Genomic DNA, 21,584 nt, shown 5'->3' with positions numbered 1-21,584 from the left:
GATTCCCATGGCATTTTGGCTACATTGTAGACATCGTGTGAACGCGGACATCCTCCTGACAAACAAGTTGCCTTATTTCCTCGAATTGTTTCTTTGTGGAAATCATGAATTTTTTCGCTGCATGGGCCACTTTCCGACGCGACGATTTCCACGGGCCGCCGTTCACAGCACAGTGCCATGAAATCCAGTGAGTCGTCTCGTCGGAAAGCGGCCTGAATTTCACGTTGCCGTGCCGGAGACGGCAGCCGGCGAAAAGTCGTTTCGGCTGAAAGCTGCCTTAATGTAGCACCATGTATATTTCACGGCATAGACGGCGCACCACTGCTTTTGCCGTTTTCAGACGAGCCGGCTTTGCATTCAAACAACCATTGGTCTCAATGTATGTCTTCAAAAACAAGTCGAATTGCGCAGTTGACGGCACGGCGTTGTCAACGGTCACCAAGGCGCCCATTTCAAACCGGCCCGCCGATGCACCGTCTATGGCGTGAAATACATACAGTGCTACCTTGAGGCTACTTTCAGACGCGACGATTTCTCGCCGGCCGCCATTCATGGCACGGCGCCGTGAAATTCAGGCCGCTTTCAAATGAGACATCTCTCTGGATGTCTTAAAGCGACCTTCGTTGTCATCTTTCGACAAGAAAGGCATTTTTCAAAAACTCTCTTATGCGTATTGTTTTCGTATGAGTTTATTTAAGTTTGTTATGAATATATGAGATCAGTTACTAGTTTTATTTCGTTATTAATGCTTCATCCTCTCTGGGAATATTTTTAATGTACTGAATTAGAGCCGCTTAAAATTTTATACTAAAGGTTAAAACATTACTCCGTGATTTCTCGATGATGACTCATTTACAATCATCAATTTCCATTGCGCAGTACCGTTATTCTACAACATATTGTTGAAAATTAGCTGAGAAAGCTATCAAAGTCTTGGGTTTATCAGAATAATATACCTTAAATATACGCCTCGAAAAACCATTTTAATGGGAGAAGCATGAGCAGAAGAAAAAAAAATGATGAAAATCACATCGGAGTTTGTGAAAATCGTCCTTGAATCGCAGAAAATCGCGATTAACATGAAATTCACGTTTTCGCGGGAAAACCCCAGAATTCACATTAAAATTCGCGTTATCGCATTTGCGACTTTTGCATGTCCCGCATTTATTAATCTCGCACATACCGCTTATCCTGGTGGGTATTCCATGCCCCCACACACACTGATATTAGTTGCACCTAAACCCCCCAGACTTAATTCCTAGCTGTGCCCCTGGCCCCCACAGCTTGCCTCCAGAGATGCCTCACTGCAGTCTGGTAAGAGAGGGGCCCCCCTTAACCTAAAATGGGTTGTGGGCATTGAACTTTGGAAGCTAATTACTCGCCTATGAGGGTAAGGGAAATTTTGCACTTGTTCACAGTACACTACCACCTCGCCCAATTCCAATGAAATCAGAGGGGGACACTTCAAGAATATTCTTCATCAGACCCAAAATTGCTACTTGCTACGTTGATATGGAAGAGAATGATCAGATACAAAGAAAAAAAAATCTTCCATATGCAGCCATTCTATCAACAACGTCAACCAAAATTTCCTATAGCATTTGGTTTTGACCATGGTCTTTCTGTGTGGTTCTACCAGAAATTCGGCCCTTCTGTAGATTTATGAGTGAATGTTTTGTGAGCTAGCAAGCATAGTTGCTCATAACTCAGCATCCTCAGTAGGATTCCTTCAGCTCTGTAAAGGATCGCAGGTTGTAAACCATGTTTCCTTAGCTGGGTCCCATCAGCCTTGCAATAAATTCCACTAGGTTTGTGTGTGAGTATGTGGTGGTCCCTGGCAAGGAAGTAGCATTCCCATAAACCATCTCAGAAGGGCATTCTAATGGAGAGGCTGTGGTTGACTAAGGAGTCCTCATTCCCACAAATAAATACAGCTATTGTTAGTATCTTGTGCTGATGAATGGAGTCAAATTTTTGCAGCCATTGGAGACTCTTTCGAACAATGTAATTTTATCATAAGTTCCCTCATATATTTAAACTGTAATATGAGTAATATTTGGACCTTATTACTAAGAGACTTAAGTATATTAAATAATTATTTAACAACTTCATTCCAAGAATTTTTCCTCTAAGGCATAACGAGGTTAATAGAATTGGAATAGTCAAAAGAAGAAATTATAAAGTTGGTGGTTTATGGCGTTACTTAGTGGAATTTGCTGTAATTTTGGATGAAAAAAAATTAAACTTTGTTTTCCCAAATAACTTTTATTAACACACTATCATGGTTTTGAGGCTTTGTGTCAACTTCTGGCCAAGAAGATGACACCAAGCATCGAAGACTTGGTTTTTCCACAGAATTTTTATTAACCCTTTCGCTGTTGGTCAACCTCTGAAAACCTACCCCTCATGCGGCAAAAGCGCTGAGTGCATGGCAAGGAGGAAAAAGAGGTACGTTCACAGCAGTCTGCCGTGGGAATGTACCTGGTGCGTTCACAGCAGTCAAATAATTAATAACAGTTTTTTTTTCATCCAAAAATAAATTAAAAACTCATCACAGCCCAAAATTGTAACCTCTGCAACTGCAATTCACATTTATTGTCCAAAGATTTGATAGACCATAAAATCATTGAATTGAATAAGATTTGACCAAATCTTCAACCCCCCGGCCGATCTTTGATTAATATTAAAATAAAGATTACTTATAGCTGAAGAAGAACATCACTTAGAGGGAAAAACATCTTGTGCCTGTCACAAAAAGGCAGTTGATAGGCTATACGTGATAAGTTAAATTTGAAACATAAAATATTTAGTACTCACATTAATTTATTCTCTAATTCTGCTTTCAATGCAGAAGGCAAGGCATATCGTATTTGACACCCAGACAAATCTTTATCTCTCCGTATTTCAGCAGATATAGACATTAATACAGCAACTTTTTTGGCATTTATGCTTTTTATCCAGTCAGTTAAATCCTGGCAAAACTTCTTTTCGCATCCCTTAAATAGAAAATTAAGAGTTAGATCCACATAAAAATTATTCACTACAGTAAGTCCTCAGTTAATGACAACCTGTTTAACAACAACTCGAAGTTACGACGGACTTCATTCAGCAAAAAAAAAAGTTATGTACTACTGTACATATTTAAGTATTAACTTATAAATAAAATGCATACCAAATTACTGCAGTGCACTGTAACATGAATAATACTGCACATGCAAACACAATAGGTAAGTACAAGAAAGTGAAAAAGAAATATGTACCATCAAGGTTGCCTGCCATCACCACCTAGCCAAAATCTAGGATCCTGATTAATGACAAAATTGCTTAACAACGGACTTTCTGGTCCCTGACCCCGTCGTTAAGAGGGGACCTAATATATTCAAATGTGGTACAACCATTCAGTAAAACTTTCTCATTCACTTTCCCATTGAATAACTCTCATAAAATTATCTTAAATCATTTCATAGCATTGATTTATTTCCCTCATTAAAAACAATTAGATCTTGAAACAATGCATTACCAAAGAAAATTATGAAAATATGCTCAATGTATTAAATTACAACAAAAATTCTCGAAAAAGCCAGAATATAATATTGGAAATTTGTTACACAGCCATTAGAATAACTATCAGTCAAACTTCATATATGCTCTCAATAATGATTACAGAAACAAATTTATATGGGATACAGTAATCTAATAGCGATGGTTAAGAACCATTGCCTTCTACCATCATAATATTCATTGTTTAAAAGACAAAAAAGTAATTAAATTAGAATACTATGCAAACAAAAAAAACAAGAGAACTATAAATAATACTTCATTATGAATATATTACAAACCAAGGTATAAATCTTTCATGTTCTTTTATTTGTAAGGCATATTTGTGATTGTAATGCTATTGGTTAATATCAATGGAGATGGAAGGTAATGCACTATTCTCTATTTGAAAATTAATGATTCCATTGAAAATAGGTTATTATAAGAGTGCATATATTTTTTTGATTTTTTCAGCTTAATAGGGCCAAAATCCATTCTTGAAAGGATAGAAGACAGATAATAATGGTTTTTAACCAACAATATTGATATATATATATCAAAGGAAATTTGAAGAGTAATTTGTCACTGAGCAGTGGCGGCGCGTGCGTATACGCATGTTAACAAGTGCACACCCAAAGATGAATGAATTATAAAAGAAAACTATTCCCTATTCCTTTGCAACGAGAAGGATAAAAATCCTGTCTCCATATGCAAGAAACATGAAGCTCCGAACGCTACAGCTATCTCCTTTTCGAATTCACCGCTCTACAAGTGTGCGATCCCGTGGCATCGTGCCGGGCGCATTTTCGGTCTATGCATTCGCTTGAGGGTGCTCTGGCGGGACGAAGGAAGCGGGGGGGTATGTGCTGTTCAAATGGGTGATGGGAGCAGACTCAAAACGATGCGAGTGCGCACGCGCATATTTTTGGTGAGTGACTCGCAGGTAGTGTAGTGGTATAGCCGCCACCTACACTACCTGCACCCAGGATCCTAGTCCATCTACAGAGTCATCTGTATGGCCGTTTTCTACACTACTTCCTCATAGGGTGTAAGGAAAGGAGAATGAATTTCACCTCCCGTCACTTGTAAAGGTGTGTTGAGAATAATTATTTTCATGCATACTAATATTATTTCTGTTCATGCAATTTTAAGGGTAGAATATACCAGTGATATGTTTTGCTTGCTATGTATTCTATTACGACGAAATATGATGCTCATGGATTAGTATTAACATAGTATAATTAAATCATCCTATATCTGCTCTAATGCACACCCTAGATAAATTACCACCAGCCGCCACTGTCGCCGAGGGAAACAGATCCTTTATAAGTAGGCAAAACCAGGCCTCGCTCACTCCCATAAGGCCCTACAGTATAGCTTTTGGCCCTCTCTCTATCTCTCTTTCGACGGTGGAGGCATCTGGCTCGGACTTATTTGGCAGCTATCGATAGAAGGTCTCACGATCGATTGTGGCTCTCACAATCGATAAGGGTTCACACTATTGATAGAGATGGTCACCGATTAGGATCGAATTGTCGTTACCCGGATGAATTCCATTGTTTGTTTTGGAAACGGTGATGCATGTGTATCAGTGTGTATCCTTATTTTGATTCCATTACGCTCTGCTATTTAATTATTGCTTGTTTTTGTGTGCGTGTACCTGTACTCCGGAGTGTTTTCTTGCTCGTTGGGAGTGGTGACGAGCTTTCACAATATGAATTGCGGACTTTGAAAGAGATGTATCTGGCGATTATACCTCGGACTTGTGAAGTTGAAGTTTTGTGCCTGCGAATCCCATCAGTTCATATCGTGATGAAGGAAAAAAGAGGAAATAGTGACTTCTTCAAGAAATCCAAATTTGATTAGGTTGGCTCGTTAAATGATGCTGTGACTTTCGCATGTTCAGTGAGTAACGCCATTAACAATGTTGTATAGAGCGTTCCACATTTAGTTGACAGTATGGGCTCTTATGGAGAATCGTTTCCCATGGTAATCTCCATAAGGCCGGGAGCGCGGTGTTGTCAATAACAGCACGAAAATTAATGTTGCGATACACACTGATTAAAAATTGCATTTCTATGTAGAAAGAGATGCTGCATTCATTGGTTCTAATGGTTTTTCGATAAAAGTTATAACAAAAGCTATAAAAAACATTTCCTTAAATTTCCATTAGAAACGTGTATTAATTTACTTTATCTTTTTCTCGCAATTGCTGCCTGATCGTTGTCTGTATTGAATTGAATCTTCTGCACAAAATTCTTCACACTATTTTCTCTTTGAAGGTCTTCACCAATTGTACAATGATTGAGTTAAAATGTTGTTATGCCAACGTAACACCCTTTAGGACAAGAAAATTTTGATTTTTGCAAGGTAATAAGTAGTCACCTACTAACTTACGTTTCTTGCGTCGTAGGTCCCTATATTCTGCGTATCAAATGGGAAGAATACTACAAAGTTGTTTTTGGTGAAAAAATCATTAACTTACATCAATTCTGAAGGGAGTTACAAGGTTTTGATTTTAAGAAAAAATATTACGGCGCCGCTGGGCCGGGCTTCTAGCTTTTTCTTGCGTGCAGAGGGAAAATTCTCGGGCGGAAAAGGAGTTTTTTGTCAATGCATACTATGAAATGTATGTATCTATTCGTTTGATATCCTAAACAGAGAATACTTATACGTCGTAACAGCAGTATTTTTATTTCAATTCATTGATACACGAAAGTAAGTAATCGACTTGGAAATAAGACGCTTTCGCCTTGGGTGTTTCGGTCACACCATGGAAACCAAGAAAGAGAATATCTCATAATCTGTGCGAAACACTACCCCATCCAGTGCACGCCTTTTACAAAAGGGGGCTTGGGTTTTTCCTGAAGTTCCTTTCATAGGGTACCATCAAACATCTGCACCAGAAGCGATCCTAGCCGAAGGGGCCGTGGGAAGAATTTAAGAAGGCGTTCAGTTTGTCTATGTATTTTTTGGAGTGAACAAGTGTTGTGTGGTCTGCTGAATTTCAGAATTGTGAAATGTGTTTTACACTTATCTCTGCTGTAACGCGCCCAATCAACATGTCCGATACAAAGAAGAGGAGAAAAGGTGAGAAGCTCATAAGCCGCGAAAGACAGTTGGTGCTCAAAGTCTTCTCGTACTTAAGGAAATCTCTCACCATTGGTGAGGCCTGCAGAGAAGCTTTGAAGGCTACTGGGTGCTCGGAGTCCACAGTTTACAGAGTCAGAAAGGAAAGCTCCCGTGGTCCATTGGTAACTCCTTCAAAAGCTAAAGAAATTAGACAGCCTTACAAAAATTCGAGAGCAGTGATTTTCGACAATTTTGTGAGATCGGGAATTAGAAGGAAGGTACATGAATCCTTTGTGAAAAATATTCCTTCGACTTAAAAATCCATCTTAAACTCGGTGAATATGGATAGTATTCTCCCAGATTACAAAAGGACAACACTATATCGTCATATTTTGAACATAGGCTTCGTGTACGAACGCAGGGGGGAAGGAAACATCCTTATTGAAAGGGATGATATTATTCGTTGGCGGCACAATTATTTATTTAAGGCAACTAAAAAAATATCGTCGCGAACACAGGACGAGTGTATTCACATACGAAAGTTGGGTTGATGTTGGACAAATAGTGAACATGACTTTCCGAAACAAACGAATAGAAAATCCGCGTCAAGCTTTCCTTGCTGGAATAAGTACTGGGCTTGGCCCCCACTTCCCGAGGTGGACGATTTGCAATTATACATGCAAGAACGGAAAAAGGATTCATTAAAGGAGCATCGCATGTGTTTCTGTACAAAAAGAACTCAATGGATGAGAATCAAGAAGTGGATGGCAAGTGTTACGAAAGATGGTTTGAGCACTCACTTCTTGCAAACCTACCCGAATAGTGGTAGATAATGCCTCTTATCACTCAAGGAAATCGGAATCCTTGCCTACTACAAGCAGAAGGAAAGGGAACATTATGTAATGGTTGGCTGGTAAAGAAATTAACTTTGAAGATGTCAGCTTGAAAAGAGATATTTTATTTGCAATAAACCAAGTACGGGAAATTTTTGAAAAATTAAAGATTGATGAATTAGCAAAGGAATACGGCTGTACAGTTCTAAGAATACCACCATATAATTGCGAATAAAATCCAATTGAGATTGTTTGGACCCAAGTGAAACATTACGTCGGCATGAAGAATTCAACGTTCAAGAAGACTGAAGTGGAAAACTGAGAGCAGAAAGCTTTGATACTATTGCTTCGAAGAACTGGAAAAACTATGTTGAGCACGTAAAGAGAGTGGAACATAAATCAAATCAAAAGACATGTGGCATGCAGACAAATTGCTGGATGATATAGAGGAGTCGATTGTTCGTATGACATCCTCTTCAACCGAGGAGCCAGGGCCACAGCCGAGCACATCCCGCTACATGGAGGGAGCGGAAAGTCTGTCGGACTCCTAAACGAGAAGATATGGAGGAATAAAGGAATAGAAATTTTTTCTCATTCAGGAGTGGCGATAATTTTTATTGTCCTTCAATTTATTGTTATTTTTTACATTACAGATTATTCATTGTTCAGCTTGTGCAATGAATAAGTACATAAATAAAATAACAAAAGACTTTTCCTTTTATATTGCAGCAAAGGTATTGTAATTTATGCTAAAAAAACTCCTTAATTTACGCAGTCTTTCGTGCGATCCCTAACTCCTTTTTGAACTAAACCATTTTGGTGCTCTATTATGTGTGGTTGCATGCGCTGTCAGGATGCCTGCCGGCAGAGCGGAAGCTTGGCAACACTGTTTTCCATAAGGCCCGTACTGTCAACTAAATGTGAAATGCTCTATAGCAATGTAAATCATTCTCTTTCTCAAATTAGTGGACACTAACATAGTGAAGCAATGAAATTGGATGAACCAAAAAAATCCATGATTAATGTAAGGTATCCAGCAAATAAATTCCTAAAAAACGATTGCTGTCTTATTCTTTATCTTTTGTAATATCATGTTAGTAACCTGGAAGGAGGAGGAGGATTGCGCTTCCTCTCCTCCTCCTTCCATAGTAGTAGTCTATTTCCTTTTTTTTGGAATTGATTCTTTTCATATTATTGGTTTCATTGCATACAATACCATTTACTGAGATTTTCCTCATATTGTGTACTCTAAATACTATTTATGCATATTAATTTAGTAATGCAGTTTATGATTAAAATATAACTTGGCTATTCTTAATGTAAAGGCATGGTATTCTAGTTAACTGCTTACTTAGTCTCAACAGTGGACAGGGCCGGGTGACTATCTAGGGGGGCGACCAAATTTGATTGGGGGTTATTCCATACCAAACCCCTTGTAATTCGGGGATATCTCACGCCTAAACCCCCAGTAGGTGGGCGACAAAACAGTAGTTTTCCGTGGTAAGTATTTTGCCTTGAGCCGGCCCTGACAGTGTACGTCGAGAAAAAGAGTGTTGTAGGTCAACGAAGTCACCCGGTAGTCTTATTTAAATCATAGAGGCATCTTGGCTACCTTCGTTTCCCAGCCGGTGAACAACATGAACGTAAATGTCTCTTGCTACAATGTTGCGGCATTATAGCAAGAGGAAAATCTCAGCCAATAAAGACATTAACTAAGTACAAGGATTTCCCCCGTGGATTTTCGAATTCGCGTTTCAATCAGTGCCGAGCCGCCAGAGGCGCTGCTCGTGGCGACTGCCCTGACATCTTCAGGCATTCGTTAGCATCTGCCTAGTGAGCGGGGCCTGGGCAAAACCTGTTGAGCATGATACATCATTAACTATCTACACAGGTGGCTGAAAGAAAAACAAGTGGATAATGTTTATACTTACAGGAACAACTGCTCCTCTCACTTGAAGTAAAACAATTTTGTAATTCTTTAGGTAGTACACTGCAAGGAAATATCACTCCATTAAAAAATTGTTAACTAATACAACTGAAGGATTGGACAAGGTAGACTGCTAGTATTAGCTTAACAGTATATTATACGCCTAAGTTTGGTAGAGTATTATCCTAATCATAAGAGCATTAAAACTGTTGAGACAATCAAACCTTCATGGAACGGCTCCAAATTAGAATAACAGGAAACAGAGCAACAGCATTACCAAATTAAAACAAGGGCTCCATTAAAATATCAAATATCATATCCCATTATGTTATTGTTTAACGATCAATTATTTCACAAGGATAAAACGCATTCTGCTTCAAAGTTGTTAGAAATGCATCACAAAATTAAATGGACTGAATAGATGACTTGGGTCATGAATTATAGCCCTGAAAATATGTTGCAATAGAATCCTTTATCATTAAATAACTCCCTAATAATTTCATCGATGAACATTTCCCTAAAAATGGGAAATTGTGTGCCCTCGCCTATGACATCCAGTCCATCATGATTGAGCACTAACATAACAGTTTTCGACAAACAATAAATTGGGTCGATTTGAATACAATTAATTTGTACACATCAATAACTTGGAAAGCTCTCCAATGTAAGGTTTGTGGTTTCTATTACATGCCAACGCAGAAAATTCATCATTTGAAAACGTTTACTTTTCAACGCCTAGGGTTCGCGATATTTACCTTCGCATGATGTAGATATTTCCCTTGACTTTTCGTCATAAGCATTTGCACCGACGACTGGGATCAAATTCTCATGGTGGATGTATCCGATTAATGCAGGCTTAAGTGAGCTGACTAATAAGTCAACGGCAAGCTGTGGGACATTCCCAATGGATATAGAAGGCTGAAATATGAATAAAAACATACATCGACGTCAATATAGGAAAAAAGTATCAACTTCACTTTCTTTGTAACCTCAGGGAACAGCACAACCTAAACTTACCACTATAACTGTGCATCCATCGTAATTCACTGATGAATTCTCATACACTGGGTAAAACATTTTGAAGAATCTGTATTTTTACTTTATTTCAACACTTGACTCATTCCGGAAGAGAATAACTTCAATTTGGGCTACACTGTGCGGAAAAGACAACATCGTTGAAAGTTCATTTCAAGTGAGCCTACATTTTCGGCATTTATGAAAACATTCCATAAGAGGGAATACAAGTATATTAATAATAGTACCACAACTCAGGGCGACGATAAAACAACAGACTCTTTAATTGTTAACAATTTTTCTTTGACACTGATTGTTGACCAAAGCACGAAAGCAATATAACAAATGACGAATGTATTTACAATCGAAATAATTTAATAAAATTATAAAAACGAATACAGTTCAGTTATCGCAGTCATAAAATATAAAATTAATGCGATTTACTATTTAAATTTTTAATTTTATTTGTGATGATAAATATATGTTTTACGCAGCATCTCTACGAAACGTAATACGTCATATAAGCGCGCTTATTTCAAATAAGATACTTTTTGGTTGTATGTATTGCCGAGTGTCTCCGTAGTTTCCTAATTTCGCTGAATAAATGCTAAAATATGTTTAAAAACTTTCAATTTGCAGATAATATCAAGATAAAAATAAGAAAATGAAATTTTATGATAGCCATCATAAAATTTGCATGTATTTTTATCTTGAAGGAGATAACATATCTCACATCTTCATGTTTGAAAAAATATATACAGGAATTTATTTTTTAAACATATACATTTTAGACATATAAAAAGCTCTGTACCTAAAGCGGTCAATAAAACTTGATATTGGTCATTCTTTGGGAGATAATCAGTGACTTAAATGCATACACCTAATCTTTGATTGATGTTATGATCGATAACTGGAAATAAATTTTATATCCTTTTTAAAATCTGCATACATTTGTAGGCCTTCATCCCCTTATTATATTTTCATCTTCTATCCGGCCATAACATTACATCTATTCACTTGATCATGAAATTAAATTGTTTTTTTGTACCCCTTCTTCAATTACCCAGCACTCTCTTCAGCAAACATACTCATTGAGAGTGGAGGAGAATGGTGCAGAATCCCCTGACCAATATGGACCCATTAGAGCATCAAAAGCTTTTGTAGCTACGAGGGCATGGAGGTATGTACTGAAAGTGAGTATCACCAGAGCTTTTCCCAGAGCCAGAGTCCTGCTTCAGAATCCCCATGCTGTTAGTCAGCTTGAAAGCTCATTCAAACTTTCAGTCTGCCCATGAGTTCTTGAATATTTTCTCATAACTTAATAAGCTGTTTTGATACAATATGCCATGTTCCTTAAGGTTATGGAATTAATTGATTCTGAAATCATTATCAGGTACAGCCACTTGGTAAAATAAAACTATGGCAGTGTAATGCAGGGGTGGATTCAGCATCATTATATTTGGAGGAGAGGGTCCATAGCCTCAGTCCTGGGAGTATGAAATACTCCCCAAGAGAAAGGAGAGATTTTACCGTTGGGGGTGCTATGCTTTATGACAAATACAACTCAAACTATTTTCTCACGTTTGGGACTTGTAGCCATGAACTCACTTTAAGGCCTGGCTACACGATACATTAACACATACAAGCAGGGGCGGATCCAGGATTTTTTTCTGGGAGGGGCACAAGCAAGGCCGTATCCAGGATTTTGTTCTGGGTGGGGCACAAGGATACCTCGTAATACAAAACGAACGCAATGATAATGGGACCGTATTAAATATCTTGCATATTTTTGAGGGTCTACACAGCGGCAGCAGCGGCTCTCTGCACTCATACTCTGATGGCATGGACTTATCATCATCACCATTGGTGATGATGATAAGTCTCTGCAAGGATTTCGCATGTTGGCGACCCCGAGGACCTTACCGACCTCGCTGCCGTGCCCGACACCCGCCCTTTGCGGAAGGGTCCCGGTCGATGAGATTCCGAGGCTCATTTGGTTGTACTCCGTTTTCACCTTTCATCTGGCTCCTACCCTTCGACCTATCTGGCAGGGGTGGCCCTTCCGGGAATAATTTAGCATTAATCCCGCCAGTGCAGCTCTCGGGGTCGTAGGGACGCACAAGCCTTTCCACCGCGACAAGGTTGTAGCCCAAGGGAAAGGGAGAGTGTGCTATTGTGTTTCAATCAGTATAGCGATGTGGGCTAACCTGCACAAGATGAAAAGCACCCGATGTTCTGAAGAAATTGAATGAATGTGGGCAAATTTTTTCATATGGGGGAGTCGTAATGTTTTCCCTGTTATCGATTGATTGGAGGAACTGAAACAAATAAATACACAAACAAACAGGAAATACTTGGCAACCCTATTGGAAAATTTTTATAAGAAAACTTATAAGAAATTGAACATAATTCTTATAAGAAAATTATATAAGAAATTTATACAAGAACATTTCTTATAAGAATTATGTCTTACAGAATTCTCATAGGATTTTATAAGAATTTCTGTTAATACTTATAAGAAATTTCCAATAGGGAAGGCAATATCCAGGATTTTGTCCTGGGGAGGGGGGGGGGGGCACAAGGATATCTCGTAATGCAAAACGAACGCAATGATAATGGGACCGTATTAAAAATCTTGCATATTTTTGCGGGTCTGGGGAGGGGGCACGTGTCCCCTTGCCCATAGGCGGATCCAGGGGGGGGGCACGGGGGCACGTGCCCCCCCCAGACCCGTAAAAATATGCTAGATTTTTAATACGGTCCCATTATCAGTTCGTTCGTTTTGTATGACGAAGTATCCTTGTGCCCCCCCCTGAACAAAATCCTGGATACGGCCTTGCTTGTGCCCCTCCCAGAAAGAAATCCTGGATCCGCCCGTGCCCTTCCCACCCCCCCCCCCTGGATCCACCTATGATTACAGTTGATTAGGCTGTAATGAAAGCTATCGAGGTAAATTTGTACTTGTGCTAATACAATTTTTATATAATTTTTCTGATTAAATTTCTTCATTCATGGTCACATGTTTGACTGAATTTGGCCTTCCTATATTCAAGCACAGTATGAACAAGTCAGTTTAAGTTCTAAAACAGTTTTAGACGGCGAATTAATTTTTCTGCGTGATAATCTAGCGGCCGAATATGGTACTTCTATCGCCATTATTTACTCCGTAGCCTACGTTATTCATATATATGAATAACGTAGGCTACGATTTACTCAATAGCAAGCGCTTTCACCTGAATGAAAGTGGTCGCACTCATACTACGCCTAGAAAAAAGTCAAATCCGCGATAATTTCTTGAAAATGAGTAACTGCTGAATGGATATATTGAAATTTTAGTCATGTTTGTTTTTATATTAGGTAATATGTCTGTCTAAACCAAATGCTGTTTTACTGAGTTTAAATTTACGCGGGTGCTAGTGGAGTTAGTTCATGTATCGTTCACTGAGCGCCGTGTAATTTCAACTGTAAACAACCTCAAATTCGAAAATCTGTTCCATACCTGTTCATTCCTTTTCGCACTTTTGGATAACCTTGTCAAAACTGGTTGTTGTTCATTGTGTGTTTGTGAGTTATACCTCAGGGGCATTTAAATTACTTGTCAATCCAATTTCATTGTTTTATGGCGTTTAAAAGTGGAATGGCGATTGATTGTTGCAAGGTATATTGAGGCAGTCGGAAGTGTCCTGTAAGAATGTCGGAAAGTCATAAAACTCTAGTTCGATATCCTGATGGAGCAAGAATCAATTCTCGTGCTAGAAGTTTTCCACGGTCTGTGCCAGAACAAGAGGAGAAGGCTGAAGTTATTGCACATGTGACCTCTCAAAGAGAGAATGCCTTGTTCAGTGTTAGTAGTGGGACGACGGGAAGATCGGAGTCAGTCAAGACTGGAGTTTCAGCTCAAGAATATGGCGTTAATGAGGTTAGTAATACTATAATAAGGTGAAATTAATGTGTTATAAATGGAAATGACATGAAATATTTGGACTAAGTAGAAATACACTACACGGCGAAGGTTTAGAAATTGCAGTCTTCCCTGACGGAGTTCGTTTTAATAGTGAAGCGTTCATGCTGGATATGCTTTATTCACTGTATTGCTTCCTGTCTACAAAAAAACTGGCCGTATATACCACTTTTATAGCATCCTCCAAAGTGTGCAATTACAATACAGTACTTTGTGCAGTGTAAAATGAGAAAAATTTCTTGGAATTACGTGCATTGAATATCCATTTGGGAGAAAGAAAGGATCTCACGGTTCATCACTGCACCTGCATCAATGCCTTAATAAATGTCTTGGTGTTGCGATATAAAAATTTAGCCCTATACATTTTCTTAGAAATATATTTCATTCACGATTTCAAGTATTGTTGAGAACGTTGCCCGCAGCCATTTGATAACTTTCGTAATATGGTTTTCTTTTTTTAAATTTACAGGCCTGTAGAAGACTAAACATCCCATTTGATGAAGTAGTTTATCAGGACTTGATTTCTCTGAATGATATTGGAAGAAAAATTAAATGTGATGAATTCATTGGTCATGATGGAAAGCAGAGGCGGTTGAAGAAATGTGACGTAGAGCCTGATCTGTTCAGCTACTTTCGGCCAACTAAGAAGGAGTTCCTCTTCTGTGATCTTCTGGGCAAGAACCTTGATGTGAAAGGTTGGGAGCGAGAGAGTAGCTGCTATAACTTAGCCAATACTGAGCGCGAAGGAAAGCATTCTAAGGAATGTGGTGATGTAGCTGATGGTGAAAGTGAGAAATACTCTACAAATGAAGAAATGGATTTTGAAAATCGTAATTTGGATCCATGCTCTGAAAAAGTCAGACTTATGCATGAAAATTATGGTTTGGCACCTCCTCAGTTGAAAACACATTTTGAAGGCTTTTCCCTCTGTGAAAGAAGTCTTGCATGGAAACTCAGTGGAAAACCAAATTCTTATCCTAAAAGTTTTTGACCATTTCTGGATTGAATATATTCCATTCAGGTAATTATTAAATGAATACTCTCTTCATATTTCCTCCAATTTCTTGAACTATGGAAAAGTTAGCTGATGCACTTGTCCTTGTAAGTGATGGGAGGAAGATTTGAAGGGCCAAAGAACTTCCATTTTTAAGTATTCTGATTACTAAGGTTATATTTGTTGGCACTTAATATTGTGGCTACATGGGTTGAGAAGTATGTATCATTATCTCTTAATTGTCATTAATGTTCTTTGTTTCAATTTTTACTCCCGCAGTTGTTTCTCTCAGTCATTCTTTTGGGTTTGATTGATTGATTTTGGCATTGTATTGTTACTCTCATTTCAATTATTGATTCTCTTGGGAAGACATCTATTATAATGAAGTCTTCATCTACTTTCATATTTATAGACTTAAATTGTATATTATTTATTAAAATTATTTGTGATTACATACATTTCTATTTCCTATTGATTTGATATTGATGTACGTCTGTGTGAATGTATGGTTTGCAACTTGTCAGTGAGGGGATCCCATATTTCATGCGTGAACACCTGTCTTATTCACTTTTTCATTCCATTCTCATTATTTCATGGCTTTCTTCATGTATCAATTGGAATTATTTTCTCATTTTTGATCCACCAAAGATAAGTATTTGAGCTTATTTGATTAATTTAGGAACTTCAAAATGTGATTCTGCTCTTTCAGAAATCAAAAATTGGTTTTTAATGACTTCAGCATTACCAAGGATGGCCCTCTATTCCAATTTTGACTTTGAAATACCATGAACATGTGTTAAAATCTAACAAAGTTCCTTTAAATTTAAGGCCTTTGGATAGAACGAAATTATTTCGCTAATGGTGTATCAGCAAGGGCCTGTGGAATAAATGGTGCATTAATCTTTGTTATAATTATTTAAATTTAAAGATTATGATATGGCAGGGCTCATTAAAAATTTTCTTCCTATCTTATAGCCCATTTTCCCATTGTAATGGCAAAGTTTAAATGCATCATGAATTTTTTTCAAAGTATTCTTATTTAATGGTTGAAAGCAAGAAAAATAAATGTCTGCGAGAGAACTGAGAGTTGCATATCTCTTTGGATATAAATCCCTGTCTGTGAATAAAATGCTTATTTATTGTGAAAAAATGGACCATTCCCAGTGAGAAATGGGTGGTGGAATCCACGTGGAACCCACGTGGAGAATTAACGTGGATACCACGTGTTTTTGGTCGTGGAATCAACGTGGAACCCACGTGGAAATTTGGTGGAAAAATTAAAACAGCAGTTGGTGCTGTCCTAAAACCATTAAAACCTCAACCACTCTATATCTAAACCTTCTATATATGTGTCTACGATTTTTCATGTGCTCTCATGGCTGCCTTTCCACGAATTATATAAAAATAGAATGTGCGATACATTTTCACATAACTACTTAGCGTGGTTTCAGGATGATAAATGACGCAATGTCACACCAGAGAGTTAAGTTCCACAAATTAGAAATTCTGTTTACCATTTTATGCTAATCACCACAAATCCACTTGAAATCAACGTGGATTCCACGTGGGTCCAACCACTCAATATCCACCACCACCAAATATCCACCACTCAACGTGGATTCCACGTGGGTTCCACGTGGACTCCACCACCCATTTCTCACTGGGTTCATACCAACCAAACAAGGCCCTCTTTTCAATTCAAGAGCTTTGTGAGGATATCTTACAGCATTTTTTCAGTTGTAACCTATTTTATAACAACTTTCTCTTTGCTGACCAAGCCCCTGCCACTGTGAAGACCAATGCCAATACGTGTACTTCTTTTCTGGAGTGGTGAATAACGAGAAAGTAAAACATCACCTTAGCGCAATACAAAGTTACATTGAATGTGTACAAATTGCCAAAATTTGAAAATAAATAGCCTCATTTCCCGCTTCTGTTAAAGCGATATATTTTGACTCTGTACTAGATTGAGCAACACGAGGTTGTTTCTTTGTTCTCCATGACACTATTGCCTCGTTCACATTACGATTGTCGGAGCGATCATCCTAACGATAGTTGGCCGAACTAGCCGTGTGAATGCTTGTCCTGACAATAGTTGACGTAGTTCTGAACGTTGCCACTTTACCATGGTTAGGCGCTGGGAGACCAGAAACGGAAGTGACAAGAGAAAGATGAATAGCTCGTGAAGCACTATTTTTTTCATGGATTTGTCCTAGGTAGGAAGAATATGGGCGGAAGAAAAATTATTTGCTAAATACACTTTGAACACAGTAATATCTTGTCCATGCATACTTCAACAGCTTTGCTAACCGTCAATTTCCCCTTCACTTTAGATGTCAGCACTAGAGGGCAGCACAGGTTGTAACAATCGTCGTGTGAATGCACGATAGTTCCGACAATGGCTGGAACAATCGTAATGTGAATGAGGCATATAGTGGACCACACAAGGTATACAGGTGTGTAAAATTTTTTATTTATAAGGTCATTTCTCCAATATGAGTCTGAACAACTATGCTAACTTTCAGAGCTCTGAAACTGAGGGACCAGTCCTTAGTTCCTTATAGGAGAGACTAGTACATCCCCATGCTAACATGTGACCAATTGTCCCGACCAGGCAATATCCTGCCGATAAACACCCCCCCCTGTGTCCATACTGGGGATATACCGCTAGGTCAAACACCGCTAGGTCAAACACCGCTAGGTCCGGTCCTTTATTATTTTCAAAAACAATGTTACAATTTCTGTTACATAGCATAGGATTCCCTTTCCTTTCCACAGGGAGGCAATAACTGATTGGTAATCGCAGTGTACACACACATTAGAGAATTAGGGCTGTACAGGAATGGCATTGATACCAGCCATAAGGGCTGCCCATGCCTCCACTTCAAAAATTGACTGTGTAGCCTCCCCACAAAATATTCAATATAATGCACTCTTTGAAGGGAATTAGGGGTAAAACGTAGCTGCATTCCTTCTGTATCAATATGTATTCCCAGGTACTTAATGTACACTTCAACTTGGTGGTTGGGACAAGAACAATTTTTATGTGTGACTACGTAGGTTTCCGCGGTGTTCAGGTTCCAATTTCTCCATTTTTCAGGTGCAGCCGCGTAGGTTTGTTGGTGATGACAACAGTTTTGCTGGCACTGCTGCCACCGTCTTCAGGTCGAAGATGATGGAGAAGAGGTCGAAGAAGAGGTCATCTTCGACCTGAAGATGCTGGCAGCAGTGCCAGCGAAACTGTTGTCATCACCTACAAACCTACGCGGTTGCACCGGAAAAATGGAGAAATTGGAACAATTTTTATATGATTGAGCATAATACCAAGATCACTATCAATGAATAGAAGAATACCATCATATTGGGACACACTCACAGAATTAAATAGCCAGTGACGTAACTAGGAATATGCTTGGGGATAGGATGGCCAGGGGGCGGTAAGGAGTAGGGGATAATTTTTGAAACATGACATGCCTGGGTATACATTTTACTTCATTTTGGTACTAAAAATTAAACTTTAAGCAGATGCAGTTATTGAATTTCAAAACTAGACTATAGTTTTAAATATCCAATAAACAATAGTTTAAGAATCTAATAAACACTTCATATGCTACCAAACTTGACTAATGATGCAAGATTGCTGGGGCCAATGTGTGGCCCATGGGATAACTAATATGTATATTCTTTCTCAAAGTATACTTTGTCGAATTTTTAATGCAGCTTATTTATTGGTCATTATCATCACTGGCCAACAGTCCTGTGATTGGTTTGATGCAGCTATTGAAGCCAATGAATGGGGATCGCGAACGCAATGAGCTTTGAACAAGGAGCAAATATGAATCGTAAGCAATTCACATTGATAAGTTAAGCCTGAATCCACGATCATTTTTTCATCCTTTCCAAGGGACAACTCCAGCGATCGCTCCAATAATGGCGGAAAAAATGACCATTTCACGCGATTATTTTCCACGATGGTTCGAGGGATGGAATTGCCATTCCTTTTTTCATCACTCGGCACGCCCCTATTCCCGTCGCTGAAATCATCGCTGGCACTATCCTTCGCCCAATCATATCACACGGCCACTAACAGCGATTGTAATGCCATGCTTGGCATTTTATTGAATGACAGTTGTAAATACGGAAAATGACGGGAAAAGGGATGGAAAAAGGGACAATGGGAATGACCGTGTGGTTCCGAAAATGATGAGACGAGCGATTATTCTTTTGGTCCTTGAAAACCTATCGCTAGAACTATCATTATTCATCATCATCACTGTTTGACAATCCTAGGATTGGTTAGACGCAGCTCTCCACTCAGTTCTATCAGCTAATCTTTTCACACTGACGTATTTCTTCTCTTTCACACCTTTCTTTAACTGTTCCATATATTTTGTTTGAGGTCTTTCTTTTCCGTTCTTGCCATCCACTCGTCCCTCAACGATTGTCTTAATCAGGCCTTCATGTCTCATGATGTGCCTATAAGGTTGTTCTGTCTTTTATTAAGGTTTTCATGAGGCTTTTCTTTTCTCCTACTCTTCTTAAGACTTCCTCATTACTAACTTGGTCGATCCATGTAATTCTCATCATTCTTCTGTAGCACCACAATGCAAAGGCCTCTATCATTGCTTTCTCTGCTGCTGTCATTGGCCATACCTCACTTCCATTTAGGAGCATACTCAAGATGTAGTTTTTAAAAAAGTGTTTCCCTACTTCCATAGTTAAGTTTCTCGCTGTAAGCACGTCTCTGGTGGGATAGTAGTGGGCAGGGCTGGTGGAATGCTCTCATCGCTTGGGCTATTCTGCTGATATTTCTTTGTTGCTTCTCTCGCCTCCAGTGATCCTGCTTCCCAATAACAGAATTCTTGCACCTCCACCAGTGTTTGATTCCCTATTTTAATGTTAGTGTTGACTTCTTCTCTTCTGCTGCATTCTAGTATCTTTTTCTTTGTGTTTATTTTCAGTTGATATTTACCCATTACCCTACCCATATTAATCAGAATATTTTTCAGATCCTTCTCCATTTCTGCTATGATGGCTATGTCATGGGCAAATCTTAGCATGCTAATTTTTTCTCCATGGATATTCACTCCTGAAGCCTTTTTTTTGATTTCATTATTTGCTTGCTTGATGAAGACTCAGAAAATTATGGGTGACAATGCACAGCCTTGTCTTACTCCTTTCCTACTTCTTGCTTCTTCACAACTGGGCCCTGAATTTATCGTCACTACTTGGTTTTTGTATAAACTATGGATCATTCTACTGTCATTGTAGAGAACTCCAATTTCTTTTAGGATTCCAAGCATTGTGTTCCAATCCTCATTGTCAAATGCCTTAAGTCCACGAACGCAACGAATGTTGGTTTGTTCTTTTCCATTCTATTCTCTATGAGCAGCCTAATAGCCATTATTGCTTCTCTTGTTCATCTGATTTTTCTGAATCGAAATTGGTCGTAATCCAGATACTCTTCTGCTCTTGGTTCTATTCTTCTATAGGTGATCCCTGTCAGTATCTGCGATGCGTTGGTAGTCAGGCTTATGGTCCTAAAGTCTTCGCAGTTTTCCACTCTTTTCCTCTTAGTAATTGGAATTATTATGTTCCTTTCGAATTCCTTTGGTATCTCACCTGTTGAATGCATTTCACAAATGATCTAGTAAAGCTGGTTCAACATCTTTTCCACTGTATTTTAACAATCTCAGCAGGAATATGATCAATTCCTGATGCTTTATGTATCCAAAGGTCTCTTATAGCCGCATCAAATTCTGATCTTAAAAATGGGGCTCCCATATTATCCTTATCCACTTTCTTCTCGTTTTTAATAACATTCATTCTTAGGCTACTTCCTGTAAACCAATCTTCCAGATATTCCTTCCATCTCTTCCTGTTATGTTCATTTTCGATCATTAGGTCTCCGTTTTTGTCCCTCAGGGTATTATATTTTACGCTCCTTTCCTTAAGGTGGCTCTTCACTATTCTATAGGCGGTCTCTACTTTTCCATGAGCAAGGTTGTTTTGTACGTCTTCAGAAATATTTTTCATCCAGGCTTCTCTAGCCTTCCTCGCTTTACGACATATGTCGTTCCTTATTCTCTTGTATCAATTCTTCCCTTTCTCTATTTTCACAGCCTTGTATTTTCTTCTTTCTTCATTGAGATCCAATACTTCCTGTGTGATCCATGTTTATTTCATGATGACTTTTCTTTTACCACGAGCTTCCTCAGCTGCTGCCTTTAGACCAATCGATGCTGA

General features: G+C 38.6%; 2 protein-coding genes across 2 annotated transcripts in view; one reads left to right on the top strand and one right to left on the bottom strand.

Annotated features, from left to right (window-relative positions):
* Positions 1-10,755, bottom strand: part of LOC124171360 (proteasome assembly chaperone 2) — a 49,568-nt gene extending 38,813 nt beyond the window's left edge. Inside the window, exons 1-5 of the mRNA XM_046550524.1 lie at positions 10,632-10,755; positions 10,387-10,522; positions 10,125-10,287; positions 9,374-9,432; positions 2,818-2,996 (exon numbers count right to left, since the gene is read on the bottom strand). Coding sequence (XP_046406480.1) covers positions 2,818-2,996; positions 9,374-9,432; positions 10,125-10,287; positions 10,387-10,446 — 461 coding nt within the window. The 5' untranslated portion in view covers positions 10,447-10,522; positions 10,632-10,755. The remainder of the gene's footprint in view (positions 1-2,817; positions 2,997-9,373; positions 9,433-10,124; positions 10,288-10,386; positions 10,523-10,631) is intronic.
* Positions 10,756-13,831: 3,076 nt separating this feature from the next.
* Positions 13,832-15,794, top strand: LOC124171590. Its single transcript, XM_046550767.1, has 2 exons — positions 13,832-14,302; positions 14,814-15,794. The coding sequence occupies exons 1-2, from the start codon at positions 14,075-14,077 to the stop codon at positions 15,333-15,335; spliced, it is 750 nt and encodes a 249-aa protein (XP_046406723.1). The 5' UTR covers positions 13,832-14,074; the 3' UTR covers positions 15,336-15,794.
* The last annotated feature ends 5,790 nt before the right edge of the window (positions 15,795-21,584 follow it).

The sequence above is a fragment of the Ischnura elegans genome, chromosome X (assembly GCF_921293095.1).
Source record: "Ischnura elegans chromosome X, ioIscEleg1.1, whole genome shotgun sequence".
NCBI classification, from domain to species: domain Eukaryota; kingdom Metazoa; phylum Arthropoda; class Insecta; order Odonata; family Coenagrionidae; genus Ischnura; species Ischnura elegans.
This window is presented reverse-complemented; position numbering and strand designations above follow the sequence as displayed.

Excerpts from the sequence above, each read along its gene's own strand:
- LOC124171590 (XM_046550767.1), top strand. The coding sequence starts at position 14,075 with ATGTCGGAAAGTCATAAAACTCTAGTTCGATATCCTGATGGAGCAAGA. Across the intron at positions 14,303-14,813 it reads AAGAATATGGCGTTAATGAG|GCCTGTAGAAGACTAAACAT; the intron begins GTTAGTAATACT and ends TTAAATTTACAG.